This window comes from Lactuca sativa, chromosome 8, assembly GCF_002870075.4.
Source record: "Lactuca sativa cultivar Salinas chromosome 8, Lsat_Salinas_v11, whole genome shotgun sequence".
Lineage (NCBI taxonomy): Eukaryota > Viridiplantae > Streptophyta > Magnoliopsida > Asterales > Asteraceae > Lactuca > Lactuca sativa.
The window spans coordinates 94,975,070-94,991,611 of NC_056630.2; the positions used below are offsets into that span (position 1 = coordinate 94,975,070).

Consider the following 16,542-nt stretch of genomic DNA (forward strand, 5'->3'; position numbering starts at 1 on the left):
TGTTAATATGTACCTTATTTACTTTATGTTTGATGATTGCTAAAAGAATAACTTTTTTTACAGATAACAGAAGAACTGGAGATGAGTCAAACCATATTAGAATAAACTCAAATTTGATACACTACTTGAAAAGAGTCTTCTTGATGCAAGATAAAGCATAGCTAAAATAATATTAATAAAACCTACGCCTATAATCAGTAATACAACACAAACTAAAATGCATAAATAGGAAACAAGAATAAAAGATTTTAGTAACACAATTATTCTCCTTCCCAACCAAGTTCTCTAGCTCGTCTTTCCCATAAAGAAGTGATCTTTTTTTCTTGTCTCATGAGAGCCTCAGCTTGTTCTCTTGCTTGTTCGCATGTTTCAGTTGCAGTGTTGCATTTTTCAGCCTCTTTTTGATATTGGGAAGCAACCCTTCTTGCTTCACCAAATGTAATGTTCATATGGCGAATGTGTTCTTCACCTACTGCTTTCTGTAGTTTAAGCTCTTCTGATAGCAAATCCACAAATTGTTTCCCCATTTCTTCTTTGAGATCTGGATCATCCTTCCCACAATCTGGTTTTTGGAAAGAATCATTAGATTATACTACAAAAAGGTAATCAAAGATGAAGAATGAGTTGATGAGAGCTCACCTGTAACAGAAAGATTGACCAAGCCTGCAAAAAGAAATGTAGATATACCATTTTTAGTATAATTTGATCTTAAATAATCAAGAATTATGAGTATTTTGAAGTACCAAAGGTCCAAAACCTAGATCTTTCTCAATTAGAAATCAAATTATGGATTAGCTAATTTCGCACAACATCAAAAACTTATTAGAAACCCCAGATCAAATACGCCCAATTAATGAGGAAAATGAAAGTGAGGCATGGATAGAAGAAATAGCGAGCAGAAATAGGGCTTAATCATCAAATTCTATTGAAATTTAAAATTCTGGATAAACCCAAATCATATAGGGTGAAAAAACTAATAATCAGATCGAAAACAAGAAAAAAGGGTTTGATTACCAGGAGCAAGCTTGAGAAGGGAGAGAGGAGGAGGGCAATCACAGACGCATGGAGTACAATGGATCGAAGAACCAGGTTTCAAATTAAAACCCCTTTTGAGCTTCCAATAAAGAGCTGGCCCAGATACACACAATGCTGAAATCACAGCCAAAATTACCAAACAACACCGGAAACAGGACCCAGATCTCCTTGTCATCTCTCGTCCCCTCGCGATTCGGTTATCTCTCAGTGTGTGGAAGCTGTATGTGATCTCATGGAGTAAAGCTCTTTTATTGAAGAGTTTATTGGGAATCTATCGTGTGAGTATTTATGATGAAGATAGGGATTTTGCACTTCCCGACCAGCTCTCTTTAAGGATTTATTATTCATCAATTTTCGTACGCGATAACGGCATTTTGCCCTTTTCAAGTTTCAACCCTAATGCTAAAATTATATAAGAAATAAAAATTTTATCACATTGAATTTTTGGACTAATCACAAAAATCCAGGAAAAGGTTGTGTATAGGATTGTATATATTTCAAATAGTAATCACAAAATAGTCACATATTTAAAGAATATGGATTTCATAAAGTGAAAAAACTACTTCAATTCGTAGAAGAATTTTTCAGAAAATATTGAGTTTATAACTTTTTGCGAGACACTTAATTTCCGTCATACATCTTTTATATGATACCTAGTGATTCTTGACTTTTTAAGATAACTTTAAATTTCTTGAGGTATAGGTGTGTGCATTAGTGAGCATATTTTACATCTAAAAGTGAGATTTAAATACTTGGGGTCTATGATCCATAAGAAATAGAATGTGGACTTACACACCGTATAAAGATACTATGGCTAAAGTGGAGGGCGTTGATGAAAGTTTTGTGTGACATAAAAGGGGAATTTTATAAAGTGGCGATTAGGCCAACTTTGTTGTATGTGTCTAGATTTGTTGTATGAGTGTGAATGTTGGCCAATTAAAAGGAACATGAGAGGAAGATGGAGGTTGCATAAATATGTATGGTGAGGCGACCATGTGGAAGAACATTGTTGTATCGGATTCCTAACACGGTAATTAGAAATTCGTTGGGAGTGGCATCGGTCATAGAGAAATTAAGGAAATATATATTACGATGGTTTGGACATGTTCATAGAAGACAAACGTCGGAGGTTATAAGGAGAGTTTTGACGATCACAATCGAAGGTGTGAGGAGGAGAGTTTGCCCGATGATAAAGTGGGAAGACAATGGGATACTGGACTTGAAGAGGTTAGCTCTTACTGAGGACATGACCTTAGATAGGAAAAAATGAAGGCTTAAACAAACTCCAATGGAACACTAAAACAAAACTTTAAAAGCATAAAAAGGGATTATTTCATTCCAACCAACCTCTAAAGATCACCATTTTAGGGTGTGGGATAGCTTCATACACCAAATATGAAGGCTAAAACACATAGCCACTAAAAATCACCATTTTAGTATGTAGTTGGATTGGAAACATCATTTTTGTGTGTAAACATCACCATTTTAATGTTTTGCCATTGAAGTTGGTCTTGAAATTAGGGTGATTGAGTCGTAGTGAACTATTTTAGGGAATAATTTCCTTTTATTTGTTGTTGCTTGCTTATCAATTTTCATCCACTTACTCATGCTTCCTACTACTTTCAACAAGTGTTAGTATTGTATGTCATTTGCTTGCTTTAGTGTTTACTTCCAATACTTGTTTATCGATTCATGTTGTACCAATTGACCCTTCCCCTATCTAATTACAGACTTATCTCGTTTATCAATATATTTGTAGGTACACATCTTTGCTTTTTTTGTTCATTGCGGACTTATGTTTAAAATTCAAGGATCTTATATGTAGGGATCTTTTCAGCTGGGACAAACTACAATATTTCTTGATTTCTTTATTTTACATTATATTCTATCCTCTTTTTGTATTTTTATACTTCTTATATCCCCATTACCCCATTGGTATGGGTATAGGGTAGTGTTGTGGTTTAACAAATGTGGAAAGTTTGTACATAGAATCACTTCATGGACTGAGTTCTCATAATTTCTTTCAATAGTGATGTTCTAACATCTCTTAGTACCGTTCAACAATTCGTTCTTTCAATCAAAATGTGAGTTTCGTTACATGATTGTACCTTCAAGTTTGTGTAAACCATCGTACTTTCGACAACACCTCTAGTCCAACTTTCACCATTGTACCTTCGACAACACCTCTAGTCCAAATTTCACTATCGGTGCCAAGTTCTGTGATAGATCTATCTAATTTTTGTATAGTTTTATGTACTACATTTCTTGTGAGATTCTATTACCGATGCCAAGTTTTGTGACAGAACAAACTTTCACTCTCAGTGCCAAGTTTTGTGATAAATTCATCTAATTTTTTGTATGGTTTTCCATTGTCCATTTCATGTGAGATCTAATTATTGTGGTAATGTTGAATGTGAGAACGGAGAAATCAAGCAAGATAAATCTATTTCAATTTTTATTATTCAAGTTAGGCGTAAGATGCAGTACCAAAATTTGTTTGTTTGATTTACTGAATAGCAAGGGTTGAAAAGGAAAGCTGAAGCTCACCCTACATTTTAAATATAATAAGAAATTTAATTCCTAACTTATTAGGAATGATGATATTTTAGAATTTTAATATTTTTCTTGTCTGTAAAGATGAAGATTTTAGGGTTTATTTTGGAACGATGCAAATTCTGAATGAAAGATATTTAAGTCTAATAATATAGGCTTCGTTGCCAAATGAATTCCATCACACAATTCCTCAATGAGAATGATGAAGGTTTGTGGATTTAAATTGATGTTAACTATTAGTTATTTACCATATCGTTGGTTTCAAATCTATATAGTATGTCTGTATTATTATGAAGTAACTATTATTTACTATCCATTATACTTAACACGAAATACTGACATGTGCATGATATACAATTTACTTGATTAAATAAAGTTACATCCAAAATCATGCATAATGAATAATACAAAGTAACAACGACTAATATGAATTGGAAAATGACTTTAGTGTTTGGTCAAGTCTAATATCAATGAAGATAGTGGCAAGATTAGACTACCGAGATGGTTGGTAAGTTGGTTATACCTTGGAGCTTTTGAACACATATCATTCTCACAATAGTGCTAGCAAGTGAATGATTGAGTGGTAGGGTCACATCGTATTCAACAACACCTAAAAGCACCCTAAAAAAGATCGAAAATCATCATTGGATCATTAGGGATGATGGATGATTTACTTGTGGCATCAAAGTTCTTAGAAATTATAACACGAAGTAGAGTTACAACTTTTCTTAGTTGTAGCTCCGATCATTCCCTTTATATGTATCGGGAAGGTCGAAGATATGGTGTATATGTATTTACTACTTTATACTACTTTATGTCGACGATATCATTCTTACAATTTTGTTTCAATAATATTGTTCTTACTATATCCTTTCACACATTAAGGGAACCTTTTTTTTTAGGAACAATGTGTTGAAGTTTCCAAGAAAGATATAGGAATGTTAGTTATTTTCTCAACAATAATGTCATCCGCAACGACTACTGACTGATTCAGTCACACAGTGAGAACATGCTACCGAAATCCAACATGTCGACATGTAAACCAACAACGATGCCTATTAACACTAAAGGTAAATTAAGTGTAAGCATAGGCCCTTTGTTTTTGGATCAAACCCTCTCTATCGTCTCTTAGTTTAAGCCCCATAATGCCTTACATTCGTAAGGCCAGACATTTCTTATGTCCCCCATCAAATTTATCCTCACATGTGTACTCCTCATAATGATTACATGACACCTCTCAAAGGGACCATTCAATACATTCGAGGCACTCAAGATTTAATACAAATCTGCATTCTCTTGACTTTCTACATACATGGATGCTAATCGGACATGTTGCATCGGTACTCGTCTGGATATTGTGTTTTTCATGGAACCAATCTCATTTTAATGTTTCATGGTTTTTAAAAATGCACCCACTATATAATGTTCTAGCACCAAAGTCAAATACCAAAGAGTAGCAAACATCATTTCCAAAACCTGGCGGATTCGAAATTTATAACTTGAGTTTCATATACCAGTTCAGATGGAGACACTTGTTTAATGTGATAATGTGATTGGCATTACATGTTTCAGTAGTCGTGTTCAAAATTAACATACGAAAAGCATATTGAACTTGGAATTCACTTTGTTTGGGAAAAAAAGCTAATGACAAGTATGGTTAGTATGTAGAAAGTCAAGAGAATGCAAGGCATTATGTAGACATAAAAACTGAAAATTGATTTATCCCAAGTGAGTATCAAGTGATTTGATAGTTAATGAGGTATATGCAAAAAATAACGACTTTGTGTTGCATGTCCATATATGATTTGTGATATGTATTTTTAAAATTATACATGATTTGATGAAAAAATACAAAAACGAATACAACATATTCATTACTACATGAACTAAATATACATAACCAACATTAAAATTCAGTAAACCACGATATCGACCGTCTCTTATTTCCCGAATATTGATTTCAACCACCATACGCCCTTGGTGTCAGCCGGAGCGCCTTCAGTCTCCGGCGGTGGGTCTGTGTGTGTCGTCTTCTTCAGATTGCTCACATCATACCCTTCTCCCTTCGCCTTCTCAATCAGCTGCTCGTATATCTCATCATCCAGATGGTTTTCTCTGCACAATATCTACACAAACCCCAATTATACCAATCAATTTCAATACAATTGCACAAACTAATTAACACAAACTATGCGAGATTGAAACATACCCAGAGAGACTTCTTCGAAGGCTGACCAATCAAGGCATACTGATAATCATCATCTAGAAACAACACCCAGTAATCACCCGTAACAGGTATGATGGGCAAAAATGGCGGAAGGTAGAATTTCACCTTCAATTTCGCTTCATCGCTATTGGGATCAGCTTTATAAGCAGTGCCTTCAATGAATCCTCTCTTTCCATCACTCCAAGTCTCGTTTAGAACATGAACAGTGCCATCTTCTTTCAGTGTGTATGTAGCCCTAGTATCGGTTCCGTTTTTAGGCTGATTTCTTGATGGAAATGAAGCAATTTCGTACCATCGGCCCATGTATCTTTGTAGATCAACGCCCTTTACAACTTCCATCTCTTTCTTGGCCATGGAGTTTCTGTGTGTGAACTGTGAATAGGAAGGTGATGAATAATGGAAGGAAAGATTCTGGGGAGTATATAATTGATGGGGGATAGATAAAAGATGATGTGGAGAATTGATAACCTCACAGTTGTTGAGATTGCAAAAATATTTTGAATTAATAAAAGTTTTTTATTTTATTTTTTTAATATTCTCCATTCTCCCTCTAGATTCTCTGGTCGACAACGGTTGTCAAAAATAGTCAAAACTTGAAGATTTATTTTCCAATTGTTGGGTTTTCATATATATAGATTGGGTCATTGGAAGATTAAACTTCTTTTATGAAATTATCATTGAAAATTTAATACTATAGTGGAAATTATATAATTTGAGGATATGAATATATTCTTAGGTGAGAAGTAAAGATGTTAAAATATTTGATACTGGGTAAAAATACATCTTTACTTCATTTCTTGTGTTTTTGAATAAAAAGATAAATCTTAATTAATGTTAATGAAGAGTATGTTTGAGATTTTATTTTGATGTTAAAAAGTATTTTTGATAAAAATGACTTATTGATTTATGAATGTGAGAAAAAAAAATTATAAATGTTTGGATTAATTTTTTTAGTGGAAAAAATCAATAAGTCAAGAAATTAAAAGATATTTGGTTTAAAATTGTTATTTATTTATTTTTTTATCTTAATATGTTATAAGTCTTTTCAAATAGTCACAATTTGATACTTTATTAGATATCTAAACATTTTTTTTTAATTTATTGACTTCTCAAAAAGTCATTCAAATTAGCAAGGAGTTTTTAGATAAACAAAAAGGAGTTTTTAGATGAACATTTAAATAAAAAAACATGGAACCGTTTAATTAAGAATAAAATTTTGTTGGCAAATTTGCTCTACTTTTAGAGTATTTATAACAAAAAAAATGCAAATAAGTTGTTTTTGTCTTCCCACGCCTTAGGACAAATAGGAGGTGTGGGAAGAAAAGCAAAAAAGATTTTTCAACTATGTATTTTAGATGTCACAATTCCTTAAGAGGATATAAGAAAAAGTTCAAACCTGAAACCCTTGAACAAAAAAAATATTATATTAATGTATATCTTTTAATCCTATCTCTATTATTCCCTCATCTCACTAATGGCTGCCTCCCTCCTCCCCTATTCTCTCCTCCCATTACAAACTCAGAGAAACCATGTGTCATTACTAACATCAAAGCCTTTTTTACTCTATCCCTTCATCTTTATCAACTATACTACAATATTTGACAAGTTATTTAGTGAAACCAAATGCATGAGTTTTGGTGTGTCATCTTGATGGAACTTCCGTTCATAAATATGTTGATGATCCTGAATGGCACAAACGGGACTCTCTAATCAAGTTATGGATCTATGGTTCTATTTCCAAAACTCCTTCATATAGTATATTTCGAGATAACAATGATGCACAACAATCAAAATCGCAATGGTTTTTGTTCCATGAAAAAAAAATCTTTCAAGTAATTAAATCATAAAAATAAATCTTCTGATGATTAAATCAAAGAAATAAATTATAGTGGCGTTTATTGAATTTGGCATTTAAAGTTTTCATGATTAAATAAATAAAATACTTAGACATACTTTTATGTGACATAAACATATGATTATCTATCAATATTTATCGTAAAAACAATAAGGTATTATTTGTGGTGACAATTCTTGACACCACTCGCGATATGACGAACCCGATATAAAAGTAAACAGGTTTCATTGAGATTTTTAACCTGCGAACCTATCAACCCTTCAAATAAACATGTTGTTTTTGGGTTAGTATTTGGGTTCACGTGTCAACCAGTATAGTTTTTTTTTAAGAGTATTATCGTTTTAAAGCAGCTCATCCGGAGGTGGTTCACTGTATAATATATTAGATTTAAGTTATGCAACTATGTTTATTAGCCTATGTGTGCTCTAAATCAAACCAATCATCACTATTACGCGAATAATATTTTGGCTCATGTGTCAACCCGCCAACCTGCTAACCCGTGAACCTGACCCTCGAACCCAAATTTGACCCACAAACCCGCGAACTCATATAATTAAACAGGTTTGACGGTTCGTGCCTGGTTGATGTTTCCAACTCGTCAACCCTGTGACCCCCAACAAGTTATACAAATACTTATATGATTCGTGTACGGGTTGATACATTCTGAGTAGTCAACCCACGACACATAATTATATGAATTTCAGAGATAAGAAAATCGATTTGATTTACTTTGTAGTGTTCCATCGATTTCAGATGGATAGGTCCCATTTCCATACAAGCAAGCAATCCACCCACATGTCACCAACAAAATCACCGTCGAACAACCATAATTTCGAGGTCCAAATTACTAACAGAAAAATCTCATTTTTCAGTCCAAATACATCACATTTACAATCAAACAGTCAAAAAAACCAACACCATCTTCATTACCATATGAACTAAATCATACCACATAGATAGGTAATATGTACAACTACACACAACCACGCTATGTTCTTCAACATTTCAACCAAATCAAACCACCAAATCCCTTTGGTGGCGGCGGTGCATCTTCAGATTCCGACGGTGGTTCTGTCTGTGTTGTATTCCTCAATTTGCTCATCACATCATACACCCTTCTTTCATCGCTTTCTGCAACAGCTTGTCATATATCTAATCGTCAAGATTGGTTTTCCTGCATAGTATCTACACATACCCGGACCACAATTCTAAGATTACAAATCTCAAATTCCCAAATCCAAATTACTGAAAATGGTATTAAATAAATTCAAGAATCTCCGCTAAATGAAATTAGAAACAAAAAAACAACAGGAAATGAAAACGTACCCAGAGAAAGCGGCTAAGGTGGTTCGCCGAAAGATTTGAGTTTAAGGATATTTAGTATTAAGAAAGTGGTAGCTTCCCATTTGATACTGCTGGTTTCTTCAGTAGTATCTGTGTCTGTGACAGGGAATCAGGATAAAGACTTATATCCTGATCTTAAGTTAATTTAAGGAGTGGAATGGAAGGGAGTGAAAGTAAATCAAATGAAAAATGTAATCTTGAGTTTTTTTTTTTTAAGAAATGGAATGAGATTGAAATGTAAGGGGAGGGAAACAAAATGTGTCTTTTTTATTCGCCTTATTTGGGCGGATTAGGAGGTAAAGACAAAAAAAGACTCAAATTCATTTCCCACACACTTAATTATTTGTATTCATTTTCCATTTCCTTACATTCCATTCTCCTTCCATTTCCTCCTTTCATTAAAACACTCGAGAACAAGGCCTTAGGTGTGTATATATGTGTTTGTTTGTTCATCATTGTCATATTCTCCCTACTTTCACTTTCTTTAAGATTTTGATTTCACCATTTGATTTGAGTTGAGAAAGGATGAAAGCAAATCAACTCACCTTCTCCTTTCTTTCATATTGTTTCACATTTCAATTTTAACATTTGATTTCAGCAACAGCTGTGGCGGTGGTCGATGCCAATGTTGGTGTTGGTTATGAAGGTAAGATTTAATTTTAGTTTTAGGGTTTTTGATAGGATTAGGTTTTGGATTGAGGTTAGAATCACCCTTAAGAAAATATGTAGATTCACTCCAAATCAATTGTTGACGTGCATACAATATGCACTTTTAAAGAATATTAATTATTTTACTAATATGAGTATGAATTATAAAATTGAAGTGATTAAAAGGTTATTGGGATTTGCATCCATACCGTCTTTACCATTTGTTTATCTAAGGTCATTCATTATACTTACCACTAACCACTATAATGGCGGGTGTCAACTCATCACCACATTCAACCACTAAACTTATGGGATACCCACCACTATATTCCTCTTATTTTTTTAAATTAAAAAATATATATGTTTTATTGTAGAGAGAGTTTAAGAAAGTTAGAGAGAGATAGAGTAAAAGAGAGAGAAACAATTGTATTGGGTGTGCTCTTTCGAGGTGTGGACAACAGTCCACCACAACCCTAAGCATCAGGATGGTGTTCGTGGTTAGTGGTCGTTGTCACATCAACCACGAAACCCTTCGTTATGAGCATACCGGTTGGTCTAACAAACAAGATTTCAAGATTGATCCTCGTCCTTTTCAAATAGTGGCAATCTAAGGATAACGTTGGTAACGTTACACGGCTAGTCCTTTTGGTTTCCAAATCAAGCACATTTTGTCCTCAAGGAATTTCTCTGTTCAATCCTTGAGATTGTTAATTGTGGATGTCAAGGAAAATAGTGTTTCTTGTATGTTTAATTGGATGAGTTGTATATCCACTAAAGTAAATTGTTTTGCTTGGATTCTTTCTAGATAGGATTCGTGTTTCTTTAAATCTTATTATTTGGGGGTGCATATGATATTTGTTCCATCCTTAAGATTGTTAATTACGGATGTCAAGGCAAATGGTGTTTCTTGTATGTTCAATTGGATGAGTTGTATACTGATTAAAGTCAATTGTTTTGCTTGGATTCTTCCTATATAGGATTCGTGTTTCTTTAAATCTTATTGTTTGGGGGCGCATATGATATCTAACATTTGTCCCTTATGTAGTGGCGTTGCTGAAAGTGTTTATTATCTCTTTTTTATTGTTTTTTTATGGTTGGTATGGATAAATTGAATATGAGCAAAAAGGATAGGATATTATGTTGGTCTTTGATAAACACTTTATTTTGTCGATTTGGAAGACATGTAATGATTTGGTGTTCAAGCATGCTTGTGGGTTTCCGATGAAGACGACGGATGATATACAAATCATCTATTTCAAATGGTTAAAATTATAGATTGAATTGTAATTCTTTAGATTGGTGTTGCTCTCCTACATATCTGAATTTTTTTATGTAATCTTCTAGCATCTTACTAGTTTTGCCTTTATAAAATTCCACTGTACAAAATAAAATAAAAATCTAAAAAATCTAATTTTTTGATCGAGCAAAAAATAACAAATATAAATATAATAATCTAGATAGAATTGCAAAAATGGTCCCTGTGGTATGCATTTTTTGGGGGTTTTAGTCCAAACCATGAGTTTTTTGGATCGATAGTCCTTTTGGCCTAGTTTGACTGTGGTTTTGGTCCCTCGAAAAACTGAAAAGACTAAAATGTCCTTCTTGTTTTATATTTTTTCTATTTTATCTAATGTTTTATTATTAATAAACATTGTCCTCTCTCTCTCTCTCTCTGATTGTCTTCTTCCTTAAGAACAAATCTGAAAATATGGAGTCTGTGTTGTTTGAGAAAAAATAAAGAAAATAAGGAGGAACAAAAACTGAAAGTGTGGAGGGCTTGAGATGAACAGATCCGAGAAGGGTTTTTAGATCCATAGACAGACGTGGCTTCAGATGTAGAGACAGAAAAGGAAAAGCTTATGATGGTTTTCAGATTCGGTGATGGAGAGGGAAAGGTTTCTGATAACGACGGAGATGGAGAGTGTGGGCAAGAAAAGGGTGGCGACGGATGTTGTTTCCAATGGATCTAAAAACAAAAACACCAACGTATCTGATCTGACAAGTTCATCACTTATCACCTTTGTTTTCCTTCATTTGGTTGTTTCTTGGCTTCTCGTCATGGATTTGAAGTTCAGTTATTTTTATGTGTTTTTCTTCTGTTCTTAAGTGTTCAAGTCCAAGTCCCATTCTCAAGATATACAAGTGTGTATTGGTTATTATGTCATTAAATTGCAAGATTTATGGGTTAAATGGTATATTGTTGACTAACAAAAACATGTGTTTATCAGATCTGATTTTGTGTGTGTTAATGATTTTGTGTGTGTATGTGTTCATTAGGTATGATTTTTTGTATATGTATGTTCATCACATATGATTTCATGTGTGTTTTTGTTCATAAAATAGGAATGAACTCAAGAACAAACCCTGATTGTGGATGACTTTTGTTTCTGAGATGATTTTTTGTGTAGTTAAAGTGATAGAAAAAGTTTAAGTGGAGATGGAGGTGGCAGACGATGGCGGCGGCAGTGTGGTGTTGGAAGATGTTCATAAGTTTTTTTGAATCTATGAACATGTCCTTGGTGTTTATCAAACACAAACCTAAAGATAGAATAGGGGTGGGGTTCAATGTTTATTAATAATAAAACATTAAATTAAATAGAAAATATATATTAAAAATATATAAAAAGTGCATTTTAATCTTTTCAATTTTACGAGGACCAGAATCACAGTCAAATCAGACCAAAAAACTATCAATCCAAAAAAGTCGTTGGTTGGACAAAAACCCCTCAAAAAAAATAGACATTTTTGCAATTTTGTCGATAATCTATTTCATTCATGTGCAACTACAAGCCAAAAACAATGTTCCACTTTAACATCCTACCAGCCAAAAACAATCTCGATGGATCGATCTATACGAAGCAAGATACAGCCTTAATCGTACCTGTTCAACGGATTAGGGTCAATAAGCGTAGCCCTATCGAAAATACCCGATACTCGAATTACCCGTCCGATTTTTTCGGGTATCGGGTAATACGGGTCGGGTAAATCAGGTATCGGGTAAATTTTTCCGAGTAATCGGGCTACCCGAAATTTTTCGGGTCGGGTAAAGGGTATACTTTTTGGGTTTCGGGTATACCCGAATTACCCAAATTATTAAAATTTTTCTTTTAGAGCTTGTACTATATAACAGGTATTTGATCACGCTTAAACTAACTATCATTATTGTAAAACATAAATATATTTATTATGACAATACGACACTAACAATATTAAAAGTAATTTTTATATATCATCACGTTCTTTAAAATTTAACTGTTTTTTTTATTATAGTTTTTATTACAATTAACAAACTCATTATCTTGACGAAACTTTAGAACATGGCAAAACTTATGACTACATTTATCTTAAACATTTTAAACTTTTAAATTAAGATCTTTAGGTATTTGTTTTTTTAACATCTTATTAGATTAGATTAAGTCGTTAAAAAATTACTTGATATCTCATGTATTATTGAGTAGAAAATCTCAATGTTTAAAGTTTAAGTAACTTCGTTTATGTCTCGTTTGTTTATATAAACAAGACTAATAAAGCACGACTTATTTATTTCATTAAATTTATTTTTAGGTGAAATTCAAAAAAAAAAATCATATATTTCGGATAATACCTGAATTACCCAAACCCGAATTACCCGAATTTAGTTTGGGTAAGGTAACGGGTAATTTTTCTAACATGAAAAACCCGAATTACCCGACCCGAATTACGCGAAACCCGAAAAAATTACCCGTTCAACACCCCTAAATAAGCGTGCACACAACTTCATAAAACCAGGAAAACCAGTTCACTCGTCTATTCAAGATAAAAGTTAATTGATTTGGTTTCTTGTGTCATCTTTTTCACATAGACAAGTCCCAATCCCGTTTCCATACAAGCAACCCACCCACATGCCACCAGACCCACCGCAAAAACCCATAAACGTAATTTCAACCTCCAAAATGCAAATACCCATTAACATAATTTCAACCTCCAAAATGCGATCAAACATTCAAACACCAATAACATTTTCATTAATCATTCCCATATGAACTAGAAAGAAGTTGTACCACACACAAGTAAAGCAATATGTACAACTACATAACCACTACATTCTTCCACACTTCAACTGAATTCAACATCAATATACGTTCATTTATTAAGAGTGTTCTTGTTTTCAAGGTCTATTTGCCAAATAATGATTTAAACCACCAAATCCCTTTGGTGTCCGCCGGTGCATCTTCAGATTCCGGCGGTGGTTCTGTCTGTGTTGTCTTCTTCAGTTTGCTCACATCATACCCTTCTTCCGTCGCCTTCTGAACAAGTTGGTTGTATATCTCATCGTCAAGATGAGTTTGCCTGCATAGTATCTACACATACCCAAACCACAGTTTTCAGATTACAAATCTCAAATTCCCAAATCCAAATGGCTGAAAATGGTATTGAATTTCAACAGAATCTCCACTAAATGAAATTAGAACAAAAAAACAACAGGAATTGGAAATGGAAATGGAAACGTACCCAGAGATAACTCCTGGAAGGCTGACCTATCAGAGCATACTGATAATCATCATCAAGATACAACACCCAGTAATCACCTGTAACAGGTATGATGGGCAAAAATGGTGGAACGTAGAATTTCACCTTCAATTTCGCTTCATCGCTTTTAGGATCAGCTTTATAAGCAGTTCCTTCAATGAATCCTCTCTTGCCACCACTCCAAGTCTCGTTTAGAACATTAACAGTGCCATCGTCTTTCAATGTGTATGTAGCCCTTGTGTTGATCCCATCTTTGGGCTGAAACCTCGATGGGAATGAAGCTATTTCATACCATCTGCCCATGTACCTTTGTAGATCTAAACCTTTTACAACTTCCATCGCTTTCTTAGACATGATTTTGGGGTTTTTCTCTATCGGTGAGTGCTAACGAAGAAGATGAGTAAAATGGAGAACAGATTCTGCAGATTTTATAACTGAGGGGGTGTTGATAAGTGTGACATGGAGAAATCGTAACCGTCCATCTGTAAAAGTGAATATTTTGATATCGATCATTCTAGAGTGTTTATCATCCATGAGATTTTTGTTGAAAATAATCTTATCCCTTTCCCTCCAAGTTTTGGCTTTTGTACTTGTTTCTAGACATTAAATTTTGAGAGATTTGAAAACTATGTGCCAAATTTTCCTCTACAAAAATATGGCCTAAAAGGTTACTATTCCGAAATTGTATCTTTATACTTATCATTTTTTTCAAAAACACAAATTTTATTTATTCATATGTTCATTTTATGCCTCCCCGTTTACTTTCCTTCTTTTTATTCCGCTAAACATCATTGCAAATAGACTTTTAAAAGGAGGTCAGGTTATTAATGGTAGTGAATCTCGTAAATACCATAAAAATAACATCACATTTCTTTTGAAATGAAACTATGGTAATGATGGTTTTCAGAACAAAGTTTCTCATACCCATTAATCCTTTGTTGTGAACTAGGTGTGAGACATGTATATCATACGGATTTTTTAAAAATAAAAATTTAATATAAATATATAAACATTAAATATTTTATAAAATAATGTTTTTCCATAACAAAATGTAATCTTTTAAATCATTTATGAAAGAAATCAAATCGTTTGAATCATTTATGAAAATTCATTATCGAATTAATTTAATGATAACCTTTTATATATATATATATATATATATATATATATATATATATATATATATATATATATATATATATATATATATATATATATATATAACCCGTTAGAACTTTTTGGAAATTTATTTTAAGAAAAAATTGAAATCCCCAAAAATTAACAAGTGGAAAATAACAATTTTAAAAATTCTAAAAAATAATATATATTAAGTGTCATAAGTATTTTTATTTATTAGGTAGGATATGAATATATAATGTTATGACTCATGTCCATGAATCAATTTAAGCAAATTTTCATGGTCATAAAAACGGAGTAATATCAAGGTTTGAACACGATTCCACAATCCAAATGGAACAATTTTTTGTATGTTGTTTCAAGTTCCTCTAGTATTTTATTCAAGTTTCGATTGCATTTCATTATTATGATATAAATATTTTTTTTCAAATAACCAAGAAAATTAATTAATCATGGTTGTAAGTGGGGATAAATAATCCAAATAGTAACCATCTTTTAATTGTTCCACTTAGACACCTTAATCTATTTGAAAATTGATTAAGCACTCAGATTACTTATCATTCCATTGTTATGTAATATTGATACAAATACAATATAATCAATAATAACCGCATTTCACTCCAAAATATCTATATTAATACTAATATCACTATGATACATCTATGTTATTCCATAGTCAATATCATCAAGAAGTTCAGTCGTCAGTATAAATCTAAACATTTAATGTCCCCATTTCGTATAAAACATTATAATTATAACAATGTATAATATTTCATGTCTCCATTTTGTTTAAGGTAGGGAAGGAATCAAAATTTTGGGTATCTTTTTTATATTTTGAAACAACCATTTTGAATTTCCATTATAAGAAAGTATAATCTTTCATATCTCCTAACCTATGGCTCCTTGAGAACATAAATACTCCTTATTGTATGTTAAAAGTTATAATTTTCCTCCACATGTTTGATTTGTTGCATAAACACTCACTAAAACAAAGTTTTGGTACATTTTATGGTCCCTAGATTGTGTAATTACCCAAATGAAGGTTTTTCATCATGTGTAAGATACGTATCCCGTTCCATGATCATATTACTGCATCATGTGTTGTACAATCTAGCTTTAGTATTTGTACATATTGTTATACATATTGGTATGGTTGACTAGATGAAAAAAATGTTTGATCAATGACTAATATGGTCATTAATATGGCATTGATTTGAAAATCAGAGGATCTTAT

General features: G+C 32.7%; 3 protein-coding genes and 1 long non-coding RNA gene across 4 annotated transcripts; all 4 read right to left on the reverse strand.

Moving 5' to 3' along the window:
• Positions 1 to 82: 82 nt before the first annotated feature.
• On the reverse strand, positions 83 to 1,406 carry LOC111908342 (uncharacterized). The gene is made up of 3 exons (XM_023904164.3): positions 1,015 to 1,406; positions 640 to 663; positions 83 to 562 (listed from the first exon to the last, which is right to left on the reverse strand). The coding sequence occupies exons 1-3, from the start codon at positions 1,208 to 1,210 to the stop codon at positions 261 to 263; spliced, it is 522 nt and encodes a 173-aa protein (XP_023759932.1). The 5' UTR covers positions 1,211 to 1,406; the 3' UTR covers positions 83 to 260.
• Positions 1,407 to 5,352: 3,946 nt separating this feature from the next.
• On the reverse strand, positions 5,353 to 6,240 carry LOC111908341 (temperature-induced lipocalin-1). Its single transcript, XM_023904163.3, has 2 exons — positions 5,798 to 6,240; positions 5,353 to 5,714 (listed from the first exon to the last, which is right to left on the reverse strand). The coding sequence occupies exons 1-2, from the start codon at positions 6,167 to 6,169 to the stop codon at positions 5,529 to 5,531; spliced, it is 558 nt and encodes a 185-aa protein (XP_023759931.1). The 5' UTR covers positions 6,170 to 6,240; the 3' UTR covers positions 5,353 to 5,528.
• Positions 6,241 to 8,500: 2,260 nt separating this feature from the next.
• LOC122195645 (uncharacterized) lies at positions 8,501 to 9,226 on the reverse strand. Its single transcript, XR_006186111.2, has 2 exons — positions 8,997 to 9,226; positions 8,501 to 8,855 (listed from the first exon to the last, which is right to left on the reverse strand). It is a non-coding gene; the product is annotated as an uncharacterized LOC122195645 (long non-coding RNA).
• A 4,417-nt stretch (positions 9,227 to 13,643) lies between these two features.
• LOC111908340 (temperature-induced lipocalin-1) lies at positions 13,644 to 14,576 on the reverse strand. Its single transcript, XM_023904162.3, has 2 exons — positions 14,154 to 14,576; positions 13,644 to 14,002 (listed from the first exon to the last, which is right to left on the reverse strand). Exons 1-2 carry the CDS (start codon positions 14,523 to 14,525, stop codon positions 13,817 to 13,819), a joined length of 558 nt encoding a protein of 185 aa, XP_023759930.1. The 5' UTR covers positions 14,526 to 14,576; the 3' UTR covers positions 13,644 to 13,816.
• Positions 14,577 to 16,542: the final 1,966 nt, after the last annotated feature.

What these genes read in the sequence shown, in the direction of transcription:
- LOC111908342 (XM_023904164.3), bottom strand. Translation starts at nt 1,210, where the DNA reads ATGACAAGGAGATCTGGGTCCTGTTTCCGGTGTTGTTTGGTAATTTTG. An exon ending in CCTTCTCAAGCTTGCTCCTG is followed by an intron (nt 664 to 1,014) that starts GTAATCAAACCC and finishes TTCTTTTTGCAG; the next exon opens with GCTTGGTCAATCTTTCTGTT. An exon ending in GGTCAATCTTTCTGTTACAG is followed by an intron (nt 563 to 639) that starts GTGAGCTCTCAT and finishes TCCAAAAACCAG; the next exon opens with ATTGTGGGAAGGATGATCCA.
- LOC111908341 (XM_023904163.3), bottom strand. Translation starts at nt 6,169, where the DNA reads ATGGCCAAGAAAGAGATGGAAGTTGTAAAGGGCGTTGATCTACAAAGA. An exon ending in CTTCGAAGAAGTCTCTCTGG is followed by an intron (nt 5,715 to 5,797) that starts GTATGTTTCAAT and finishes GGGTTTGTGTAG; the next exon opens with ATATTGTGCAGAGAAAACCA.
- LOC111908340 (XM_023904162.3), bottom strand. Translation starts at nt 14,525, where the DNA reads ATGTCTAAGAAAGCGATGGAAGTTGTAAAAGGTTTAGATCTACAAAGG. An exon ending in CTTCCAGGAGTTATCTCTGG is followed by an intron (nt 14,003 to 14,153) that starts GTACGTTTCCAT and finishes GGGTATGTGTAG; the next exon opens with ATACTATGCAGGCAAACTCA.